At 33.3% G+C, this 26462-nt stretch overlaps 1 protein-coding gene across 2 annotated transcripts in view; it reads right to left on the reverse strand.

Annotated features, from left to right (window-relative positions):
- LOC150082224 (uncharacterized) overlaps positions 1-26462 on the reverse strand; it is a 236002-nt gene that overhangs the window by 97132 nt on the left and 112408 nt on the right. For both annotated transcript variants that reach the window (XM_090380062.1, XM_090380063.1), the window contains 4 exons: positions 22671-22808; positions 15982-16062; positions 14765-14887; positions 4939-5055 (listed from right to left, as the gene is read on the reverse strand). In XM_090380062.1, coding sequence (XP_090236188.1) covers positions 4939-5055; positions 14765-14887; positions 15982-16062; positions 22671-22808 — 459 coding nt within the window. The remainder of the gene's footprint in view (positions 1-4938; positions 5056-14764; positions 14888-15981; positions 16063-22670; positions 22809-26462) is intronic.

Below are 26462 nucleotides of genomic sequence, written 5' to 3' on the forward strand. Positions count from 1 at the left end.
TGACTGGTAAAAAAAAAAGAAAAAGTGCTTCCAAGAAAGAAATAGTAACTACAGATCAGTTACAGACCAGTATATTATACTGATTAGTCTGTACACCCACTTCATTCATGGAACCACCTTTATGGATTGGCTATACAAAGAAATCACCTGTGGATCTAAAATAAAGCCCTTGTGATTTTAACAGGCAATGGGATATTAAAACAATATTAAGAGAATATTAAAAAGATATTAATAGATATGTCAGTAGGCCAAAGCCATTAATGGCAATATAAATGTCTTGTATGCTGAAGAGGACCAACTAGATGTAAATTAATGCTGGTTGGGAAAAATAAAAGTCTGAGTCATTAAGCAATATTAAATAACAAGCAAAAATAGGATGTCTAAGTAGTGGTATGTGGAGAGCATTGTCAGATCCACAATTTATGGAGAAGGTAGATATACTTTCTGAATGTGTATAGCACATTTAAATAATTCAGAAATTCATGTTTTAGTCAACTACTTTTCTTAAAGAATTGTGAAACATCAAGCTAATCAAATATGTATATCTCCCAAGAAAATCCTAATTCACTTCATAAATATGCAATATTTGTGAAGTGAATTAGGATGTTCTTGGGAGATATACATATACATAAGCTTAAGGGATCACTGATTTCCATACTTCTGAAATCAGTGAAGTTCATTTACTATTCTAGACTTCATTTGGCACTTACTTGTACTTGTCACTACTCATATTAGGTCACTGCTCATATAATACTTTCATTTAAACAAACCTAATGCAAAACATTGAGTTCAAGCTCATTTAAAAAATATGTTATTACCTTTTGTGCATTAGGTCCATTCTTGAAAGCATGAAATAAAAAAGAAAAAGAGAAGCACAAAAATAACTATTTTGATAAATATATTAAATAATTATTTACTGTAGTCAGTTATATAAAGCTAACCAATGAATGCTAGGAATGATATGATTAATGCAAGTGAGGTTAAACTAGAAAGATTAAGATTATCCTTTTAGTAATTTAAAACAGAATATAAATAAAACAAGAACACCTATTTGAGGTCTACCAGAATTGTTCCTTTAGTAACTATCATGTTGTAGGAATATAGGAATGAACAGAAGAGACAAAATTTTCTATTCTACACTATACCTGTTATACAGGATTTAATTTTATCTTTAGGATTTTCATATTCAATCAAATTAAACTGTCATGAAGTACAGTTGTGATTTTTTACTAAACTAGAAAAAAAATCACATGGTTGTAGATCATAATATCCTAGTGAAATAACTAACCATTTATTCCAATACAATAAAAGAGACAAGAATAGAAGTTCTGAATGGACACATGGAAATTATAAGGGTAATACAAAATATTTGATGATAATTTTTGGAGAGGTGTATATTTTGTAATGGCTGCTGAGGATGCCATTACAATGATCCTGTCAAAGTGAGCAGTTGAGGAATCACAGAAGGTGCTGATCTCAACATGCAGGAAACAGTGCTACCCAATAGGATAGGATGACCAGCAATCTGGGTTTTCAATATTTTGTTCTGAAAATTTGTTTTCAGGATATATAAATGTCCCAATTTTCTGATATTTTAAGTATAATGTTTTACCCAGCAGTTTTAATCATTTCCATTTGCAAGAATTAATTTTACATCTCAACTTAAATCTATCAAATATGACTTTACAAAAGGCATTCATATTGTTGAAAAAATCACTTATGCATGTAAGTTTGCAAAGAGCTGATTCCAAGAAAATAAGAATAAGAGCTCAGTGTATGTATTTCCCTTCCCTCTCTTCAGTCTTTAAGTGGTCTTAGTAGAGTAGATTTTTAGTACACTTACTGTACTCTCCTGCAGAGCATTCTCCTGTGGACTAAAAGGTAGATTTCCATGTGGACAGTGAACAAGTGTCCCAACAGACAATCTGCATTGTGTGGAGTGATAATATGCCTTGAAATCTTCATAAAAATTGCTCAAAGATGTGATGTTATTTTTTTATTCAGAAAATTTTATGTATAACAAGTGACTGACTCATTCAAAACTAGTTGGTTAAGTTTATACCAAGAAAGAGATTGAGTATTAAAAATTTATTTAAGTATTGAAGACATTTTTGTTTGCAAAAGAAAGCTGCCAAAATTGTGTGAAAAATTTTTTTGATTCACAACTAACCCTTTGCTGAGCATGTTGGTGGTAAATGTTCACCAAAATGACTTAAATTTGAAAATAAAAATATTTTTTAAAGTGATGCAAATGTAAATTTTAGTTTTCCTTCATTATTGGTTTGACTTTCAGTGTATTATTACTGTTTTGCTATTGAAGAAGTTTGGCCATAAAATGATTTTTTTTAGGTTTTGCTATGCTTCTTCAATAACTATCATAACTATCAAGCATTCTAAAATGTGAATTTAAAAGCATGCTGGCTCCATGTTTGCATTTATCCAATAGCTCAAGAATGTTGGGTTTTTTCAATTCTTTCTTTCAAGTTTTGCTCACTGACAGTGAAGATAATGCCAGCATGCAAGTGTAAAAATATAAATTATAAAAACATTTTTAAAGTGCACCACAATGGGAGAAAAGGCCACCATTGTACTTGCTAATGTTATACTTTTATTGCACCCAGTGAACGATTAAATGAAGTGTACTTTCATGTTATGCATAGTGTTCTTGACACATTCAATAAGTAATTACTAAATATTTAATGTTCCAAAAATTGCATAATGAAATGCTTCAATTATGCATCACAGAAAAATTTGTTCTCTTAAGTTCTTGCAAAATTTTTACTTATAAATTCAGAGTGAAGAAATGATATCATTTAAGAATGAAATGTTCAATTTGTACAAAATGACTTGTGGATTCCTAGAAAAATGGATTGAACCATTCAATAAATTCAAATTCATGGAATGGATGCTTTAAAAAGTACACTCATTTATTAGGAAGTATCTAATGTGTGTAAAAATATTGCTGATAAAGAATTCAAATTGACAAAAACGTATTCTTTAGTCAGTTTTCTTAGCTATAAAATTTCATTTTATAAGAAATGAAAGACAGTAACGATGACAGCTTATGAGAGCTTCTTACAATTGGTGGTCATTGTTTTTGATGAAATTTGTATTATAAGAGCAGACACCTCAGAAAATTAAAAATCATCAGACTTTTTGTCTACTATTCTGGCACATAATGAATAAATTGAAAGAATATTTTCAGAAATTCATGAATCATATTCAAAATCATTATTATGATTGTCCACACCTTAGCTCCACCATACGTCAAACTCAAACCTCTCAGAAAATGAAAAATTATCTGCAATTTTGTCTGCCATTCTGGCACATAATGAACAGATTGAAAGAATATTTTCAACAATTCATGATTGAATCATTATTCAAAATTATTATCATAACTGTCTACACCTCAGCTCTGTCTGTATGTAAAAATAATGCTCCCTATTATTTTTACATACAGACAGTTTTGATAATCTGCCATCAATCATACTAAAAGCTATTAATATTTTCTAGGAAAATTTACTTTCCAGGAATGTAGGTTTAATAAACAACATTAATTAAAGTATGTGTTTAGAATTTTACCTCATTACAGGATGTCAATGCTCACTGGTCAGATGAGCAAAACTGTCTGTAGGTAAAAACTGTTACTGTCATTATGTTATGTAAATTTAACATGTACAGGTTAGTGCAAGTGCATCATTTTAGTTCACGGCAAACTACTAAAGTAGTTAAATTGGGATTGTTTTAGTATATCTCATATTGTGAATACTTTCACAATGAGTTGCCACAATATTGCACTACCTCGAATACGTAATGCCTAACCAATGGTAAAGACTATTGTTACTTATTCTAGGTGGATACCACCACCCAGATGGCACTGTTTCAAGGCTATTTGGCCTCTCTTTGGTAAGTGAGCAGGTACCCTGGTGTTGCAAAGATGACAATCTAGTTATGAAGACAATCCAGGTATGTCATCATTGCAACACCAAGGTACCTGCCCACCCACTGAAGAGGGGCCAAATAGCCTTGAAATGGTGCTGCCTGGGAGGTGGTATCCACTGAGAATAAGTAATAATAGTCTTTACCATTGGTGAAGCATTACTTATTAGAGGTAGTGCAATATCATGGCAGCTCATCTCAGGATTATGTCTCTAAGTTAGATAATTAATCTCAGGCTTAAATCTCTAAGTTAGAGACATAAGCCTGAACATTAGTAATGAGTTCTTGGTGTCAACCTTTTGAGGCAGAATAATGCTCCCTATGATCCTTAAAGAGTAATGCATCCAAAATTTGTTTTATTTTGATATCTTCATTGAATCATCCCCCATTCCTATGTTATTTTAAAAAAAATCTTTTTATAACTAACAATCTCTAAGACAATAGAAATGATTTTCACAGAGGGAGTTTCAAATGTCTTGTGCATCTCTTATTGCAACATAAAAATAAGACTGAGAAGTTATACTACTGATATTCCACTGTCATGGTTCCTGGTTACTTGGGAGCACTCACGTGGTTTCTGCATTTCCTGACCTTGTTGGGTATTTGTTGTTACATTTAAGAAATTGTGTATTCTGTAATGATGGGTGCAACTTTGTTGACTTCTTTCATGTGATAATGAGTTTTGGTGATTGCTCACATTGCTTTGTCGCTACTGAGTGTGTAGGGAAGGGGGATCGATTTACACAGTGCTTGACCCTTGGGATGTAGAATGGGGGATGGAATATCAATGTTATGTTTTAAGACTTCTGTTTTAATTACATGAAAATTTACTTGTTCTAGTCTGTCTTTTTAAAGTAGCACATGCAAATGCAGCTTTCTATTCTATATATTGCTGACTTTTGGTTGATACAGTTTCATTCCTCACATAAAATGAGCTACCAAATCAGATAATTTTTTACAGACATTGGATAAACAAAAATTTTGCTTAGATATACATACTGTAAATCCAGGATGAGTAGTTTCACCAAAACCTGAAGATCTGCCTGGTGGACCAGGAGGACCAGGTGGACCTACGTATCCTCGTTTTCCTCGTTGACCCTTTTCTCCTTTTTGTCCCTATTAAAATTGTATATAAGCAATCAAGGATATTTTATAGTTTCACTATATATGGTTTAAAGTTAAAAAAATTTAATATACAGGGTCTATCAGAAGTCTAGTCCAACAAGACATATATGCAACATTTTCTTAAAATAAATTACAAAAACACATTTCCAGGGCCATTCAAATAGGGGTGCATGATAAATACACAGAGAGCAAGCTACAAGGGAGCAAAATTTACTTTAGCATTAGCATTAGTAGAGGCATATGATGCAAGAAAGCAAGCTTATGCAGCATCAGACACAAAAAAAAAAAAAAAAAAACCCTTCCACTTCACCCCTCCATTCGTTCAAAATACCTGTCCAGCTGAGCCTTAAATTTATTTAGGCTATCAACTTCCACAACAAGGGTTGGAAGTCTGTTCCACCATCCAACTACCTGCTGGCTAAAGGCAAATTTCCGCACATCTATCCTACATCTGTCTTTCCTCAATTTGAATTTATACCCTCTCAGGTGATTATTCTGAGCAAGAGGCAGCATCCCATCAGTATTGAGCATGCTCAACCCATTCAAGGTTTTGTACACCTCTATCAGATCACCTTGCCGGTGCCTAGTCTCCAGACACTGTAATTTGCAAAACCTAAACCTTTCTTCATAAGAGCAACCCTTCGTTCCGTTCACTAACCTTGTTGCCCTTCGCTGTGCTCGTTCCAGCAGCTCTACATCCTTCTTGAAATGAGGCCTCAAGACCTGTATACAGTACTCAAGGTGCGGCCTGTCCATTGCCTTATACAAGGGAATAATAACCTCCTTATCCCTGTTAGAAAAATTCCTGTATATCATTGATAAGACACCATGAGCTACTCTTGCAGCCCATCTGCACTGCTCAGAGAACTTCATATCTGCCTGCACAATTACCCCCAGGTCCTTTTCATTCTCTACCACTGTCAGTGTAGTACCACAGAGTTGATACGTTGCTCTGGGGTTGCTGTTTCCCATGTGTAGTACTTTACATTTGTCAATGTTAAACTTCATTTGCCACCTCTCAGACCATCTGCTCAACCTTTCCAGATCCTGTTGCAGCAGCATAGCATCAGTAGCATCCTTAACAACCCTGCCAACCTTTGTATCGTCTGCAAACTTGACATTAAGCTTGATATACCATCATCAATATTATTTATAAATACAGAAAACAACAATGGACCCAACACTGAACCCTGAGGGACTCCACTAATAACATTAGTCCACGATGAGCAGTGTCCATTAATTACCACTCTCTGTCTTCTGCCACTCAACCACCCCTTTATCCATAGCAACAATTTGCCATCAATGCCACACTGCTCCAATTTGTGCAGCAGTCTTCCATGTGCAACAGTATCAAAAGCCTTTCTAAGATCCAAGTATATAATATCAAAGTTATTCTCTGCATCCAATTCTTTTGTGACTACATCATAGTATCCAATCAAATTGGTCAGGCAAGACCTTCCCTTAACAAAACCATGCTGTGTCTGAGCTATAACTGAATTCTTGTCAAGATGATCCTGCAGTGCTTCTTTGACCAGTGCTTCTTTAATTTTCGTGGAACAGAAGTTAAACTCACAGGTCTATAATTACTTGTGTCAGCCTTTGATCCTCCTTTGTGAATTGGGGTTACATTTGCACATCTCCAGTCTGTGGGTACCTCCCCTGAGTCCAAGGAAGCTCTCATAATTATGGCTAACGGAATGCTTACTTCCTTTGCTGCCTCCTTTAATATAACTGGATAGATCCCATCCACCACGATGGATAGATCCCATCGACCCAGTTGCCTTTCTTGTATTTATCTTCAACAATTTCTCCTCCACTTTACTCTCAATTATTACAATATCATCTAGCTCACTGCCAGTGTTTACTTCATCTATGGCATTCCCTTTCCTGAATAACTCCTCATGTGTGAATGTCAATGCAAAATATTCATTTAGTTTGTTAGCTACCTGAGCAGGATCATGAACAGTTGAACCATCGATATCGTGGACCAATCTGATTTATCCCCTTCCTTCTAGAGTTTACATAAGTAAAGAACTCCTTGCTGTTTATCTTTGCATCCCTTGCCAAAGATTTCTCGTAATCTGCCTTCGCCTGCCTAACCTCCTTTGTAACTTGGTTACAGATCAAGTTATATCTATCATATGCTTCTGTGTCACATGTTAATTTATAGGTATCCCATGCATTTTTCTTCTCTGCCATATGTCTCATTAGTACATCCGACATCCATTTATGCCTGAACCTTGAACAATATTTCTTAGTTGGTATGTAAAGCCTAGTAGCTTCCAAGATAAGTTCTTTGAATGCTTCCCATTTTGAGTTTGCTGTTGGTAACATCATCAGTTGGTCCCACTGTATAGAATTTAAATACTGTCTCAGACCATCATAGTCGCCTTTACGAAAGCAATAACCCTTCCCTTTACCCCTGATGGTAGTTACCTCCTTGAGTAAATCCCACTTCAGCACACTGTGATCACACTCACCTAGTGGTTCCTGTATCTGCAGATTCTTAATGCATGAAGAATCACTACTGATAATCAAATCAAGAGTATTGCTCCCTCTAGTTGCCTCCCGAACATGCTGATTTAGAAAACAATCATCCAATAAATCCACAAAAGCATTGCTAGTGTGTGAGTCACCAACCCACAAATTCCAGTCAATATCTGGGAAATTAAAATCCCCCATTATAAGACTCTCTGATTTACTGGCCCACTCTATTTCCCTGTACAGTTTCTTATTATACTCATCAGAGTCATTAGGCCTACTCTCAATTTTGATCTCCCAATGCTTATGTCACACCAAACTGACTCAACACTGCACTGTCCAGTGATGTCGACTGGCTTCACTTCCTTGGATTTTATGTGTTTCTTAACTAATAGCATAACCCCTCCTCCCTTCCTATCCTGTCTATCCTTTCTGTAGACGTTGTACTCCCCAAATTCCAGTTCTGCATTACTTATATCTGTGTGACACCACGTCTCTGATATCCCAACAATATCCGCCTTTGATGCTTTCAGCAATACCTCAAATTCATCAAATTTATTTACCAAACTCCTAGCATTGGTGTACATGCAAGTATACATGCACCTGTTCTTTTTCTTAGCTACCCTAACACAACCCATGTGTTTACTTGTACCCCAATGACTCCCAGCAGACTCTGAAATATCCTGCATCTTATTTTCCAAGCTGCTGCTCATTCCAATAGAAGCAGTGCAAGAATCACTTTCACCTCTGCCAGTGGCTACTGTTAATCTATTAGTCCTTGTATCCCCCCAATCTAGCAGTTTTCCAACCCACCTAACACTGCCTCGATAGCATCAGCAAACATTCTTGCACCCTTTCTATTTAAGTGTATCCCATCCCTGTAGAAGCAGTCTCTCCTGTTAACAAGTACAGACCAGGCTGAAAAAAATTCTACCCCTTGAGCCTTGCACAATCTTTCCAGGGCCGAATTGATTGACAGGACTCTCATCATATACTCCCTCCTATCATGTCTGGGCAGAATTACAGACACTTTCTTAATAATAAACTTCTGGAAACAGTAAAATTTCAGTATTAAAATTGTAATGGTTTAATATAAACAGCAAACAGTAAAAATATTCTTACTCTTATCAACAGCGAAAATAAGTATTTTTATAATTTATATTTAATTTTAAAGACCTTAAATAGTATTACAGAAATTTGTATGCAAAATTAACAGTTGCATCTTTGAGTGAAAGTGATATAAATTGCAGCAAAAATTGAAGAACTGTTATCATTATCACATTACAGATTCTAAACAAAATTAGAGATTCTGATCGAAAATAGCTATTAAAACAAATATGTGAATATAATTTAATAAATAAACACAAAATAAATTACAATAAATAAACCAAAATAAATTATGATAAATATACTCAAAATAAATTACGATAAATATACTCAAAATAAATTACAATAAATAACCACAAAATAAATTTTACCAAATACTGCATTGTGAATATTTTTTATGCTTCATATTTCTGTTGAAAATAGAGAAAGGCTTTTTTCAAAATGAAAATATACCAAGAATTATTTAAGGTTCTACAATGCTTCAGGAAAGATTTAATGATCTTGAAATATTAGCAATGGAAAGCAATATTTCAGAAAGTACTGATATGGACAATATAATTAAATCATTTGCAATAAAACAAGCATTAACATAAAAATTAACACAAAAAACTAAACTCATAACATCTAAAAATTAAAATTATACTTACAAGAATGGGTGCTGGCAGCATGGTGCAAGTTCTTTGAATTTTGAAGTAATACACAATTTTTAATATTTTCATTAATTTATTGAAACATAAGATATTGCATGTATTCAAAAATTTGGTGAACAAAAACTTTATTCCCACATGCACCACCTTGCAAAATATCCTGCCGGCATTAATGCTTACAAGTATATCATATACGATTATACATTTGTATAATACTAAAATCATCCATATTAATCATCAGTCTTTATAAATAAAAATCTTTCAATCTTTATCATATCATATCAATATTTCAATCTTTATCATATCATATCAATATTTCAATCTTTATCATATCATATCAATATTTCAACCTTCATCATATCATACAATCAGAAATCATATTAATCTTTATTAATCATCCATATTTTGATGGTCCTTTTCAAAGTAGTTCCCATTTGATGAAATGCACTTACTCCAACATTTCTGCCATTTTTTGACATGCATTCGAGAATTGCCTCCAATGTCTTTACAAGTTCTAATGACTGGAAATGTTTGACATTCATGCTGGCTAAGTATTCAATGATGGTATGAGCAATGTGAGAGTTCTCATTGTCATGATGCAGTCATCCACCCACCTGCATGCACTGGTGATTGTTTGCAACAAATGTGATCCCGCAAAGTGTGCAGTACAGTTCTGTAGTAGGTCCTGTAACAGCCGTATGACATGACACAACATGTTGGTAAACCATTCCTTGAATGTCAAAAAAAGAGATGACCATAACCTTTTCTGCAGAAGCCTCAACTTTTGCTTTTTTTTGTGTTGGTGATGGTAGACTTCCAAACAGAGCTTTTTTGCTTACTCTCTAGGTCAAAATGATGAAGACATGTCTCATCTGCCATTATCGCTTTGTGCAAGACCTCACCATCTTCAGTAACCATCCGTTGTAGCTCCTGACAAACTTCCATGCAAACTTGCTGTTGATCAGGTGTGAGTAGTCTTGGAACCTAGCATGCATAAGCACATGTCATATGCAAATGGTCAGAGAGAATACTGTGCATGCTAAGTATTGATATTCTCAACATCTCTGTCATTTGCCTTACTGTTATATGACAATCTTCTCTCATGATTATAGAAAAAAAGCAGTGTTTATGGTTTCTTTCGTGGCAGCAGTGGTTGGAGCTCCAGGATTGCTGAATTTTGTGATTGAATCATGTCCATCTTTAAACATTCTAAACCACCTGTGAGCTGATTATGATGAAGCACAGATTCATCATAAGCCTCTTTAATATTTCATATGCTTCAGCTGATGTTTTTTGAGATGGAAACAAAATATGACAGCAGCATACTGTTCCTCACATGTCATATCCATTGTTACATAGGTGAAGCTGAACAGGCATAAATTTGACTGTCCACCAAAGTCACACCATGTGCATGAGTCAACTGCACAGTTGCTATGTGATGCAGCTTGGTTTGGTCTTAAATTACACAGCTCAGCTAGAAACAGCAAGCAGTACAGTTGTTCATGAAAAATTATGATCATTCTTTATTGAACAGCCCTCGTATAACTCTAGGAATGGATCAGCACATGTTATAAAATCTGTTTACATACTTCAGAAGTTGAAATACTCTATGGCCTTCTCTATGGCTTTCTACTTTTTTCTATGGGGGATACATGAAATTCATGTTTATAGCACAAAACCAAAAAATATTGCAGCACTGAAAGAAAACATTTGGAATGTGTGCTCTCACTCTCAGCTAAGAAAACATTCGTGCAAATTTAAATAATAAATTAATTAAGTGTATAGGGTTTCATTTTCCCTATGGATCCAGACTTCGGATACACCCTGTACATAGAGTACTCTTCTGATTACTGCCAAAGTTTCATTAATCAGAATAAAAAAAATAAATAATGAAAATGAAAATGTAATCTAAACAAAAACAAGGAATATCTGATGTTACCTAATATTTTTCTTAAGCTAAGCTGACTTTTCTTGTGGCAACTTGTCATTTTTTTTGCGGTAGATCTCTATGCATTTATTTTTGCATAGAGATCTTTTTCTTCTATTAGATAGATGGTTTAGACAAGCTTAATTTTGTACATCAGCATCATTAAAACTTATTATTATTAAAAAACTATTGCTATTCTTATTTTATTTTATTAATACTGCTATTCTTATTTTACTTATTTTATTAATATTGCTATTCTTATTAAAACAACAAAACTATTTACAATGAATGTTATGACACATTTTTTCCAAATCAATTTTTACACTTAATGCCAAGATGGTCTTATCGTAACAGTAAAAGGAATGTAAACAGTAAAAAAGCTTCATACCCATTAAAAGTTAATTCTAAGATTGATGGTGAAGGGCATGGGTGAAGTGGGCAACAGCCGATGACCATTCACCTGTAAGAACCTCACAACCGAAAATTTTCAAGACCAACTTATATAAAATATCCAGGAATTCATTTAACTTAGATCTCAGGGAACTTGTAATAAAAACAGTAATTAGCTGTTTTTGTTGTTATTGTGATTTATATGTTGCATTAACATCTAAGGCCATATTGCGCTATGTGCATTATGTCTCTACCAGTGGCAGATCAGGAAGGATTTACTCAGACTCTGGAGGTGATTGCCCTCAGAGCATGAGTAAATTGAAAAACATAGTGCACTTGATGATAATAAGTTGTAACTATTCATGCTGTATGTATATTATGTATACTATTGTGTTAAATATTCATGCTATACATCAGTGGTTCCCAACCAATGTGCCATGAGATTAGGAAAAATTCCATTGAGTTCAATGGCAAACACTATTTCAGTGTGCTGTTAATATTTGTCTTTTAATTTAAAGTGTTATTTGGGTGACAAAAGATTGGGAAAAACTGCTATACATATATTATGTTGTACATGTATTTTATAAAAGTTGGTTTTATTGCTGTATACCAAATGTGAAATGTAACAATCACAAGCTTCTGCATTTTCATTAGCAGACATCCAGATGCAATTTTCTCCAATATCTTGACAAATTTTGATGATGATGTGATGTTTTCAATGATTAAGTATTATTAAGATAATTCTTTTTCAAGATAGATTCACCTGGAATGTTTTCATTTATACAATTTTTTTTTCAAAAATCACTGGAAAATTGGATTGTTTAATTTATTTTAAAGAGATACTGCTGTTTATCAAGGCAAGATAGAGATCCTTTGAAAAGTCACTTTTCTCTTCTCTTGCAGTACACAGCTTTGTTAAAAGCAACTGATCTGACTTTCTTTCTTTTTTTTTCGCCACAACATATAATGTTGTTTTTGCATGTTGGTCAATCTATAGTTTTTTTTTTTTTGCATGGAATAGTCTTTTCACAAAAACACAAAAGACAATACTACCATCCACAGTGAATTCTTTTGATTGATTGCAATCTACAATTCCATAAGTTTTGAAGCAGATCTGATATGACACTTTTATTCAAATTAGCATTTTGAATAAAAGCTCAAACTACTCATTCTGTAAATTTTTATAGCAAAACCAAACTGTTATGTTACACATTCAAAGAATATACTCTCATCCAATGTCACTGATAGAATGAGAATAAGAGTAAAACAACAATGACATTTTTTTTCACTAAATTTTAGTGAAAAAATCATTAGCATGGATTTCACTAACTGAAATCTTTTCCCATGCTAATGTTATTGTAATAGTGTTATGTTTTCAATGATTAAAATCACATTTCTTAGTTTAATGTATCATATTGCCTGAAGACTGATCAAACTGTCAAAAGATGCAATATTTATGTTATATACATTTATATGCACTAATGACTAAATTTGTAGAAGAATAAGAAAAGTCTACCACAATATGATACATAGAACATTTCCGTACGATACTCTCCAGAAATTAAAACAAATAAAAGACAATAGTTTTTTCAAAATTTATGTTAAACTTTAAATAATTTTTAAATTATTTTTTAAATTGTGTTTTGAATTTTTAATTAATTTTTAAAATTTTTTTGAATTTTTAATTAATTTTTGAATTGTTTTCAATTGATTTTTTATTGTAATCATTTTGCGTTAATCTTTTATTAGTCTTAATTTCTGGAGAGTATCATACGGAAGTGTTCTACGTATCATATTGAGGTAAACTTCTCTTATTCTTCTACAAATATTGCACACGCTTCTTGATTAGACTGGGGTTCAAGCCCGTCACCACCAAATACGCAGGATGCGGAAAGCATCCACCGTATTTTCCACCGCATATTCCTGGAGTAATATGGCCTTAGTTGCTAATGCTCGTAAAAACCAAATGAAAAACATCTACAAATATTGATATCAATGTAGAATGTATTGAGCATCATAGCTCTGTTATATACTAACTAATGACTGAAATATCCAAAATATGCATTTGCACATGCACATATGCAAATACATATAATCATATGCTAGTTATTACCAACATATTGTCCATCTGCAGACAAATGTTGTGTGCTGAGGTATGCAAATAACTTGTATGCTGCACCAAAATCCAAAAAATTCATTAGTGATTTTTCATAGAAAATGATACTTCAGTAAATGCTGAATTTTCCTGATATAAAATGTAGAAAAAATTGTCATAAAAGTATTTTAAAATTAAAAGCATTATGTATTGTGTTTACGTTTTAATAAAAATGCAATTTTTATTAAAAAGTAAATAAGTTTACTAATAAGTTTACTAAAATACCTTTTCTTAATTTCACTTTATATTATACTATTATATTTATGACAACTGCTATAAATACAATAGTTCAGTTTTTATTATATGCATTTATATATATAATTTAATATTTAGAGTTATACTTTAATGGAATAATTATCTCTGTAGTACTTTAAAAAACGTGTATTGATTTTTGATAGTGATTATAAACATCTCAATAGTATTTTCTGTTTTTCACTATTCAATTTAAATAACAGAGTATGTTCAATTTATATAATTCACAAAGGAGGTTACCATCATTTGTCAACAATCCACACTTAACTATTCACTGAAAATACTGACAATTCAAATGAATAACCAGCAGAGAAAAACAAACAATAGCTGGAGAATACTAAATTTATACCCAAAAAAGTACAAGCATATAAACATTAATTAAAGAATTTAATTTTCAATGCAGAGCCAGTGGTGTAGCTACCATGTAGGCAGGCAAGGCAATTGCTTCCGGGCCTCGGCCCTTTAGGGGCACCGGAGCCTTTGGCTGTCTCCTGTTTTTGCAATTTTCATTAATTAAGTAGGGGCCCGAAAATATTCTTTGCCTCTGGGCCCAAAACAGGGTAGCTACGCTAGTGTGCAGAGCTAATATAAATCATTGACAAACAGCATAATTTGCTGAAAGACATTAATTACTATAAATTAACATAAATGTTTAATGTGGTTAAAATTTCTGATGCAAAAAGGGAACTAGAACTGGTCATTGGCTAGGGTATCAAAATAACTGAGTATTACTGTACTTACTACAACAACTGCTTTATCTGAAGATATTATAGAGGCTGGTCCTGGAGGACCACGTTCGCCTTTAGGTCCTGGAGGACCAACTAAGCCTGGTGGTCCCTGTGGTCCTACCTCACCATGATTACCCTGTTCAAAATAAATAAATAAATACATTTATTATTCATTTATTTTCATATCTAATAATATAAGGTGTTTCAATTAAAATGCACCAAGGGCTATCACACTTATTTTTAGGTTATTTGTTGCCTGGACCTTTTTTGCCATATTTGGGCTGAAATATTTCAATTTGATGTTAAAATTGAGCCACATATTACCATTTAGATTTTACAATTTATAAATATCTACTTTTTTTTTCTCAGTGGGAAAATTATTCCCTGTTGTCAGTTTAGTCTAAAAACATCACTGGCATACTTCTGAAACTAACATAAACCAAATTTATTTGAACCAATGGTTGGATGTGATGATCACTTTCAGATAGGCATATTTGCATATTTAATGATATACAAGGGATGTTGTGTGTCACGTATCCTCTTGCAAAATGATAAAAGAATTATTTTAAAAAATTTTGGGGTGGAAAGCAGCAATTTCATGAAATAGAAGTTTAAGGAAAAAACCAAATGTGTAATACTAAATTCATTATCAGGAAATAAAAAAAGGGATAAATGAAATGGGAATGGATATTCCTATTTTAGTTATCTCTTTATCTTCAGGATTACTAACATCTCATTATAAAGGTACAAGCAGAGGATTTGGTTTTTGCAGAATAAATGGACTTTGCTGAAATTCAACCTGTTTGACTCACAATTGGGACCTGAATATCATGAGAAATCTATATTCCAGAGTAATTATGTCAGCTTTTACATCATAGTTTCCTGATAATGGAAGTCATACCATCTTTTCTGTGGGCCTAAAAACTATACCATTTTGAAAAAACTCTTACGAGTGTTTTCAGTTCCTCTTACTGTTAGGAATTTACTATATCATTTATGGCATGCAATTCAGAATAACTCTGACTATGCAGAAGAAAAGTGGCCCAAAGAATAAACACAAATAACCTATAAGAAAAATAATTAAAGGATATAAAAAAAATGCTTTCACATCTCAAAGTTGGATAAAAGTGAAAAGTTCAGAATATAATATATTTTTTTATTTACAAATAATAAATATAATAATATAAATAAATAATAAATAATATAAACATAAATAATAAATATTCTTACTTTGAAACCATCAGTCCCAGGAATTCCAGGTACTCCATTCAAACCAGGTCTTCCGGCTTCTCCTTTCTCTCCTTTTTCTCCCTGTAATTAAAAAAAAAAAGAAATATTTGTAAAATGCATCATATTAGAAAATAATTTTGGAAATTTCAATACACTTGAAAATTTTCTTTATATAAATTAAAGAAAGAAATGATGAACTGGATGATAAGAATAAGTGATCTTTGCAGATTTACACTTCACTTGCTTTTATTTTAATTTATACAGATCTCAACAATAATTTTCTAACTTTTCCTCTTTCAGACCCTTTTTTTTTTGAGAAATTTTAGTAATGCATCCAATTCTAATTAATGGAAAGCTGCTTCAAACATCAATTTAAAAATTTGCCATAACTAGTATTATATCAAAACCAGTTTGTCCATGTAAAATGCACATAGGCAGCTATAAGGGTGTCTGTGGCAGCCTCTTTTGCACACAAGTGGTTAAACGTCACCCACTAACCCTGCAGCACATCAAGTTGCAACCAGATTTCCTGTATATTTATAATGTTCTAATCAATGAATCACTTCCTTGGTTTATGAACTTCACTCCACAGAACCTTATGAAATTTCCTCATGCATTGTAATCAGGTTCTAGTACAGTAGAATCCCAGTTATTGTAAAGGACAGAGATTTTCAGATAGTTCATTTTTTTTTTGGATAATCAATTTAAAATGCACTCTATCTACATATGAAAGAGAAGCAAGAAAAATCTAATAAGAGAAAATTACAGTAATTTGATTTTTTATTATTATTCACACATTATATGTACTGTGAATGCTTATACAATTTTAAAATAAGTGCCAATGTTTTTCTGCTTTAAACATGTCAGTCTTTTCAGTTCCAAGAGTTTGTATTTTCATCAAAAGCCAAGTTCTTATTCAAATTTTTGCAATTTGTCCCATGTAGTAGATATCAAAAGGACATTAAAGAATTTGCTGGCTGTTAGTTTCATTGGTACAGATTAATCATAATGTACCTTCTTTCTATTAAATTTCTGTCTGCTTCAGTTTAGTATTTAATGATGAAACAACATTCTCAACAGATATAAGGAATGCAGAACTGGAATTTGGGGAGTACAATGTGTACAGAAAGGATAGACAGGATAGGAAGGGAGTAGGGGTTGTGCTATTAATTAGGAAACATAAAATTCAAGGAAGTGAAGCCAGTCGACATCACTTGACAGTGCAGTGTCGAGTCCATTTGGTGTGACATAAGCATTGGGATATCAAAATTGAGAGTAGGAGTGTGCTATAGGCCTAATGACTCTGATGAATATAATAAGAAACTGTACAGGGAAATAGAGTGGGCCAGTAAATCAGACAGTCTTATAATGGGGGATTTTAACTTCCCAGATATTGACTGGAATTTGTGAGTTGGTCACTCACACACTAGCAAGGCTTTTGTGGATTTATTGGATGACTGTTTTCTACATCAGCATGTTCGGGCGGCAACTAGAGGGAGTAATACTCTTGATTTGATTATCAATAGTGATTCTTCATGCATTAAGAATCTGCAGATAAAGGAACCACTAGGTGGCAGTGATCACAGTGTGCTGAAGTGGGATTTACACGAAGAGGTAACTACCATCAGGGGTAAAGGGAAGGGTTTTTGCTATCGTAAAGGCAACTACGATGATCTAAGACAGTATTTAAATTCTATACAGTGGGACCAACTGATGATGTCATCAACAGCAAATTCAAAATGGGAAGCATTAAAGTTTAACATTGACAAATGTGAAGTACTATATATGGGAAACAGCAACCCCAGAGCAACGTATCAACTCTGTGGTACTACACTGACAGTGGTAGAGAATGAAAAGGACCTGGGGGTAATTGTTCAGGCAGATATGAAGTTCTCTGAGCAGTGCAGAAGGGCTGCAAGAGTAGCTCATGGTGTCTTGTCAATGATATACAGAAATTTTTCTAGCAGGGATAACGAGGTGATTATTCCCTTGTGTAAGGCAATGGTCAGACCACACCTTGAGTACTGTATACAGGTCTGGAGGCCTCATTTCAAGAAGGATGTAGAGCTGCTGGAACGAGTACAGAGAAGGGCAACAAGATTAGTGAATGGAACAAAGTGTTGCTCTTACGAAGAAAGGCTTAAGTTTTGCAAATTACAGTGTCTGGAGACTAGGCACCGGCGAGGTGATCTGATAGAGGTGTATAAAGCCTTGAATGGTTTGAGCATGCTCAATGCTGATGGGATTCTTCCTCTTGCTCAGAATAATCACCTGAGAAGGCATAAATTCAAATTGAGGAAAGACAGATATAGGATAGATGTGCAGAAATTTGCCTTTAGCCAGCGGGTTGTGGAAGTTGATAGCCTAAATAAATTTAAGGCTCAGCTGGACAGGTATTTCGAACGAACAGAGGGATGAAGTGGAAGTCTTTTTTTTTTTTTTTTGGCTGATGCTGCATAAGCTTGCTTTCTTGCATCATATGCCTCTACTAATGCTAATGCTAATGCTGTCAAAAAGTTGTTAACCCAGATTGTTAGGAAACTGATTTACAATGAAAAGTATTGTTCATTCTCTGTCTATAGTTTTGTGCAGTATTGTGAAAAACCAAAAGTATTTATTACAGTGTTCACTGAAAACTGTACAAAGGAAACCGTATTTATGGAAAGTTAAATTGAGGGCAGTGGCATATCATCCCATTATGCAGATGATGCAATTATACCAGAACTCTAAGCTTGGGCAGAGTGGAGACAAAAGGGAAAACCGAGAAAGGTACATTAAAAAAAAAATTAATAAACTGCATTGCACCAAGTCCCAAGCTTTTGATGATATGGTTTATACAAATAAAAATTTAAAGAACAAAGTGTGTGTGTGTAAACAAAAACTAATGTGCGTGATTCATTTGTAAAAAAAGCCAAGCATGTTGAGTAGATTATCCATACCACCATAACATAATGACAACCACATTGATGTGATACATAAAAATTCCAATGGAAAAAAATATAGGTTTGCAGTAATTTAGTGCAATAGTGAATTTGTAGCTTTTTTTACAAACAGTGAAGCATTTATACATTACATCAAGTGTAGTTGGTATTATACAGAGTGGTTTAAAGTCCTTGTGCAACTTTAAAGTTTAATAACTTTGGATGTACACAGGGTAGAAGCACATTGTAAATGGCATATAAAAGCTGAAATTAAAATTTTAAAGCAATACAGTTTGCTTTTTTAACTTTCAACATAACTTCCATCATTTTTCAAACTGATTTTCCAACTCGTTAAAAAAATTCCTCAGTTGCTGCTCAGTAATTTCATGAAATGCATTTGTGATGCTGACCATAAGTTCATCCAAAGAACATGATTTTGTCGAGTACACAACAGTTTTAATATGATCCCATAAAAAATAGTTCAGTGGGGTCAGATCAGGCGAACAAGGTGGCCAAGCAATTGGTCAAGCTCTATTGATCCACTTGTCTGGGAAGACATCATTCAAAAACCATTGCACATTCATAGCATAGTGGCAGGGTGCACTGTCTCGCTGAGAGAAGATGCTGTCTGAAAGATTTTATCATCATAGTTCAGGAATGAGGAAATTCTGCAGCACTTTTAAGGTAACATTCACCAATAACTATTGCTTCTTTGATTTTTGGGAGTTGAGGTTTCTCTCTTCCCCAAATGTGGCAATTGTGGTGGTTGACTTTGCCACTAATGTACAAAGTAGCTGCATCAGAAAACATCAACTCTTCAAGAAAGTCATGGGAATTGTCCATTTTTGATTTCATCTGTTGACAGAAATCCAATCTCGCTTAGTAGTCTTCTTCCTGTAACATTGGACCACCTGAATCTTGTAAGCATGTTTGTGCAGTTTCACTCTTAGAATTTTGGCACTGTCAATTGTGAAATGTTTAGTTCAACAGATGCATGCTGCACCAACCTATGTGGACTCCTTTCAAATGCTTCCTGGACTACAGCCACAGTCTCTTTGCTGATTTTTAGTCTCCAGATCATAGATTTGTCATTCACAGACACAGTTTCTCTAAACTTTTTCATCCAACTGTTAATTGAGTTCCTATGTAGTGCATCTTTTCTGTAATGAGCAGTGAATCTTCTCCTCACAGCTTTTATGGACTTCAATTCTGCAAGCCATAACACACAGTTGACCTTTTCTTCTACTGTCAGGATTTTCAATCAGTTGAAGGATCTGAAAGGAAATAAAAATTAATTAACCCAAAATTAACAACACTAATACATAAAAAACTTTAAGAATTCACCTTTTATATGCCATTTACAGTGTGCTTCTATCATGCATATATCCAAAGTTATTAAAGTTCAAAGTTACACAAGGACTTTACAACTGCCCTATACAAGTGACATGGATGAAATTTACCCTTCTTTGCTTCATTCATAATGCTCTGTTTAAGTGAAGTCATGATTTTATTATATTAATGTGGTAGTTTTGTTTCTTACAGTTAAATATTAAATGTATCATTTTCTTGGTTAAATTAAAGGAAAAAATAAAATTAAAAAAAAAAGAATTGAAAAATATTTCAGTTAATTGAAATTTCAGAGCTGGGTATTCAGATAACTGTAATTCTAATGTACTGAAATGATAGTGTAGAAACTTCAACTGTATGTACATTGATTCTCTTTCTATTTTCTTGTCCCATGAGTTAATATGTCATTATTATGCTGCATCATTATTCGAGAGAAATAATGATGCAGCATAATATTCCTCATTCAAGGAATATATGAATGAGGAATTATTATTCAGCATAATAATGACATATTAACTATAAACATATTTCTTCATGGTTATAGTTAGTTCTGCTGAACCTAATAACTGTTATTCATAATGTTCTGTAACCAAGACTGGTTCCAGGATTTTCTAGATAGGACTAAAGTAATTAAGGAGAGGGGCTAAAGCAGTGCTTAGGGAAATCATTAAGCTTTAATCATCATGTACCAGTAATTAAATCTATCTCAAGTTACTGGGGGGGGGATTATAGCTCCTACCTGGAATTGCCCCTATCTGTAACACCTATAAGTTACCAGTAAAAGTTCTTTCATAAATTTACAAGGTTAACTATAGTGAGAAATTTTTCTCTCCATGCTTCCACTTATTATTTCATAATAATATTTCTGCTCTGTAAACACTCCATATGCCATGGTAGTTTCTAATTTGTTTTATTTTAGACAGTCCCTATAAGTCTTCTAAATTTTAATTCTTTGAAATCTAGCATTAGTTTTGATGTCTCCTCCACATGGCTCAGCTCTAAATGCCAAAAAATTTCTAATTTAAATATGATGTTCACAAATTATTTATTTTTGATTTACACAGATAATGTATAAAAATATGTAGTAAAGAGCTTAAAAACTCATTACATATTTGAAATTTTAAATGTTTATAGAATTTTAGCTTGTGATATTTCTTGATACATTCATAAGAGTGAACTTTTTGTTTTCTGGAATGCATCTCACAATACCAAACTGTTTTTTTCCCCCACCTTAAACACTCCTGTCACTACACCACATTCTTTCTACAAATATGGATTCTCATCTTTCATCACAAAATGAGAATGATCACTCAATATTTCTTCTGCATCTGAACTTGATACTTTTTTTCCTAGAAAGAATGTTATTTCATATATCTTCTACTAGCTGATCAAGTAACTTCTTTTGAAACTGTATGTGACAAAGGTTTATCTGTGATGGATCTTCACTTTCAAGGTGAAACTGCTCATGATAAAGACTTCTAAAAGAAAGAAAAACAAATTCATCCACCATTTCATTGATTTTCAAGTGAAAGAATAACTCACACAGTAATGGTTAGTTCTATCTAGAGCACCTGTGGGTTTTGTGTATTCACAAATAGCAATTATTTTTTTAAATTTGAAAGTTTTCTATATTTTTACTTTTTCTGTTGTCAGTTCAATTTACTATGGCAAGGTAGAAAAGTGCAGTCTCTTTTGTCTTTCCATGCTAACATTTGAACTTTACCTCTTTCCAAAAACTAGGCTGTCGATGTTTTCAATTTTCTTTGTGGCTGTCACTCTGGTGGTAATCCCTTCCTGTTTCCCAGTTCTTGCCACGCATATATTTAGTTTATGAAGCTAAGTTTGTGACTCATTGTTCTCATAGTGAACAAAAGTGAATATTATATTTCTGAAACATCAGATTGGAAATGGAATTTTATGATATCACAGTAGATATGACATTGCACCACAAGGGGTTAATACTTTCTAATCCTTTTCCACAGTATTTGCCTTTGGAGAGGGTTTAGAAAGGTCCCTGTCCATAATAGAACTTCAACCAAGTCTTCGAGTTGCAGAGTAGCATCCTTAGGATAAATTCTATAAAGAATTTTAATTATGTCATGAGTAAATCTACAATAAACATAAAATGCTATTAGCTGTTTTGCAGGTGTGTAAAATAAAACCATATATAAAGAAAAGTAAACATATTTGTCTCTTAGTTATTCTAAATAAAATAAAATAAGATAGATATATAAACAATTTCAGAACTGTACAAATTTAATCATGTATGAAACAGGACATAACAAATAGCTTTTATTTTAAATTTATTAAAGAAAATTAAGTTAATATTTTCAATTAATATTTTCCTAAGGTTCAGTAAAGAAGTATAACAAAGATTACAATGGGATTTATTTTGATAAATCTTTATAATTAAAAAATAACCTTAATTGCACTTGTATCAGTGCTACTGCCTAATTCCAAATCAGCTAAAAGTCCTTCTCTAGTATTTCCAAAATATCCTGGAAGACCTGGTGGACCAGGAGGTCCTGGAATGCTAATACCAGGAATACCAGGTTCACCCTATAAAAAAAGTCAAATAAATTATGAAAATTATACATAATATGTAATCATTCATTTAAATTTAAACTGAAATAAATATTTGTAATTTAGTTTAAGAAATGACAGAAGATTTAAAGATGGCCAATATAAAGGCAGTAGACCAATGATAAAGTGTACTTGATTAAAGCATTTTTAAGTTTAAAGAAAATCAAACAGATTAAAATTTTCCTATAAAATACAATTATAAATTAAAATTCTTCATCTTTATGTGCAAAAAACTATGCACAAACCCCTCATACCTCACATTTTCACATATCAGCCTTCTACCATTCACTACAGTCTTTCTGGCAATTCTGCTTCCTCCAGCTTGAATCTCTTATAAACTAAAATAATTATGCAAATTTGGAATGACAGACTTAATCTTTACTATTTTTTCTTGGCTGATTTGTAGATTATAACATGGATACACATGAATTTTTCCATGCACTGTAGACAGGGAGGGACCATAGTGTTCTATTAATGAATTATCAAACATTTACTTGTAGAGATAGGGAGGTCATAATCCTACTGTATAAGACAATTGTAAGACTTGGAATAATGTATCCAAATATGGAAATGACATCTAAAAAAAGACATTGAGCTTATCGAAAGGGTCCAAATATGGGTAACCTGCCTGATGAACTCAGAAAAGTCACCAACATGAAGAAAGAATTTGAATATGTGAGCCACACAACTTGGTAACTAGGCATTTTAAAGGGGATGTGATTGAGGTCTACAAGGCTTTTGAGAGGAAAATAAAATGAATGAAGATGACTCTCTTATAAATGATCAAACTAGAGGTCATAAATTCAAATTACAGAGGAAGAGGTTTAGGATTATACAAAGTTTTATTTAAACCAAAAAGTTTAAGTAGTATTTGTTTTAAACAGTTATTTTATTATTTATTATTATTATTATTATTATTATTATTATTTTAGTTCATTTATTGATTTTTTTGACTGATGCAGCAAAAGCCTGGGGCTTCCCTGCACTACATGGCCAATACCAAGTGTCTTCACCACTTGTCACTTTATAATTAAATTAAAAGTCTTGCAAAGAAGCTTTTAATTATAAATTAAAATATAATTAAAAGATTGGCTGATGCTGTATGAGCTTGCTTCCTTGCATAATTTGCCTCAACTTGTTTGAAGAGGGTCTGGGTTCAAATCTTGTTAAAAACTAAAAGAATTCTTAAAGGGTTGAAACTTCAATCAGGGCTGCAGTTAGCTGCAGTTATCAGAGGAAGTACAGTTCTCTCCACTACTATGATTTATTCCAGGTTTTTAAACCTGCAAAATATATAAATAAATAAATAAATACTACAGTAAGATTGAGCTGTCCTGCAATTAAGTTACTAAGGGGATTGGGCAGGCTAAGGTAGGGTGTGTGAAGTCTTTGACTAGGAATGTAAAAGAAAGTAGCAAACAATTCTTTGCTTATCTTAGCACTAGAAGGAAAAGGATAAACCACATTGATCCATTGGATACGGATGGCATAACTATTGATGAAGTCGTGTTCAGGTTGCTGACAAACTGAATAAATATTTTGCATGTACATTTACATGAGGAACTTTTTAAGGATGGGGATATCAGAAGTACACAGAGTATATATCAGAAGATAACCAGGAGCTAAATAATTTTATGATAACTGAAAGGAAACTGGAAGAGAAACTATTGAAGCCAAAAGTAAATAAGGAACCTGAGGCTGATGGTATCTATCCAATTACATTAAAGAAGCAGCAAAACAAGTAAAAAACCCTTTAGCCATAATTATGAAAACACTGCTGGTTCAGGAGAACTTTGTACAGACTGGAAATGCACAAATATCCCTCCTATTCAAAGGGAAATCAAAACAAAACCTGCAATTACTTGCTTTGCACTTTGTTTCGGGGAAAATAATGCAATCAGTGGTTTAAAGAAGTAATACAAAATCATCTCAATAGGAATGCAGTTATACAGCAATCACAGCACATATTTATTAAGAGTAGATCTTGTGTAATCAATGTGATTAGCTAATATGGCACAGTGATAAAGGAACTGGATGGAAAAATAATGTGAACATCATATATTAGATTTCAGTAAAGCTTTTGCTAGTGTACCACACAAAAGACTGCTGTACAAAATGAACAAGTTTTTTTTTTTTTTTTTATGTAAACCCCAAACATGAGAGGTATTAGAACCTATATTACTTAGTACCGTGGTTGGATTGGAGGTTGAGAAGACGAAAGAAGATATTTGTTGATATTGGATTTGAACTTCTGTAGACTATAATTTTCAGGAAATACGTATGAAGGAAGGTTGTTCCAGAAAAGTGCAGTTGAATGAATAAACAAGGAAGATGAAAAGTTGGTTCTGTGAGTTTTGAAGTTGGACAGTAAATGGATGCTGGCTTGTGGCTGCACGTGTTCGGACTGTTTTGAAAGAGAGAGCGGGAATTATAGAAGCCAATTCAGAAAAACAGTGCCCCTGAAAATATCTATAGAAGAGGCATGCAGCAAAAACAGTACGTCTACGAGACAGAGTGGAGAGACTCTGTTAGAGATGAATCATTAATTAACCTAACTGCCCTCTTCTGAATGGAATCAAGAAGCCTGAGAGAGGTTTTGTGGGCACCACCCCAGATGTGGGAACAATATTCCATGGTAGGGCAGCTTTGTGATTTATACAGAGTGAACAGCTGTTTGGAAGAAAAGTAACACCGAGAGCAAAATAAAAACCAAGTTTTTTAGATGCAGAGGAAGCAATATTTGTAATGTGCTTGTGCCAAGAGAGATTAGAAGTCAGGGTAATCCTGACTTCTAATCTTTAAATTCCTTAAATACCTGAAGATAGGTATTTAAGGAATTAGTAGCAGATTTTTGAGAAGACGAAGCTGATTAAGCAGGACAAGGTTTCTCAAAATGGAAAGTGGAATAAAATGTGCTATCATCGGCAAAACTATGGATAGGATTTCCAGTCAATGGAAGAAGGTCATTAATATACAAGAGGAAAAGAGTGGGAAAAAAACTAAACCTTGGGGTACACCGGCATTAGTGGAGAAGTTAGAAGACAGAGAGCCATCTACCATCACCCTCAGTGAGCAATCAAAGAGAAAACTGGATAATCAATTACAAAAAAACAGTTGGCAAACCATAAGATGGAAGTTTGTTTAGAAGACCTTTATGCTAAACATGATCGAAAGCCTTTGAGATGTCAAGAACAACTATTTGTGCTTCACTGAACCTTTCCATTGAATTCGTCCATAAATGGGTAACATGAGCCAGAATATCACCAGTGAATCGACACTGACAGAATCCATACTGGCGACCATTGATCAGATGGAAGGTTTCAAGGTATTTTAAGAGTTGGCGGTTAATTGATTTCTCATTACTTTAGAAAGGTAGAAGTAATTGCAATGGGATGATTATTGGATGGGAAGGATTTCTCACCCTTTTTTAGGAACTGGCTGGATATGAGCAAATTTCCAAGCAGAAGGAAAAACACCTTTGGAATAAGAAAGTTAAAAAAGGCGGCAAAGAATAGGAGTAAGTTCAGGAGCTTGTTTGTTGTTTGTTATTTGATTTTTAGGAGCATTAGCAACTAAGGCCATATTGCTCCAGGATATGCGGTTGTCATTTCCTGACCTTTCCGCATGCTC

The sequence above is a fragment of the Mastigoproctus giganteus genome, chromosome 8 (genome assembly GCF_048544385.1).
Source record: "Mastigoproctus giganteus isolate SK-2022 chromosome 8, ASM4854438v1, whole genome shotgun sequence".
Lineage (NCBI taxonomy): Eukaryota > Metazoa > Arthropoda > Arachnida > Uropygi > Thelyphonidae > Mastigoproctus > Mastigoproctus giganteus.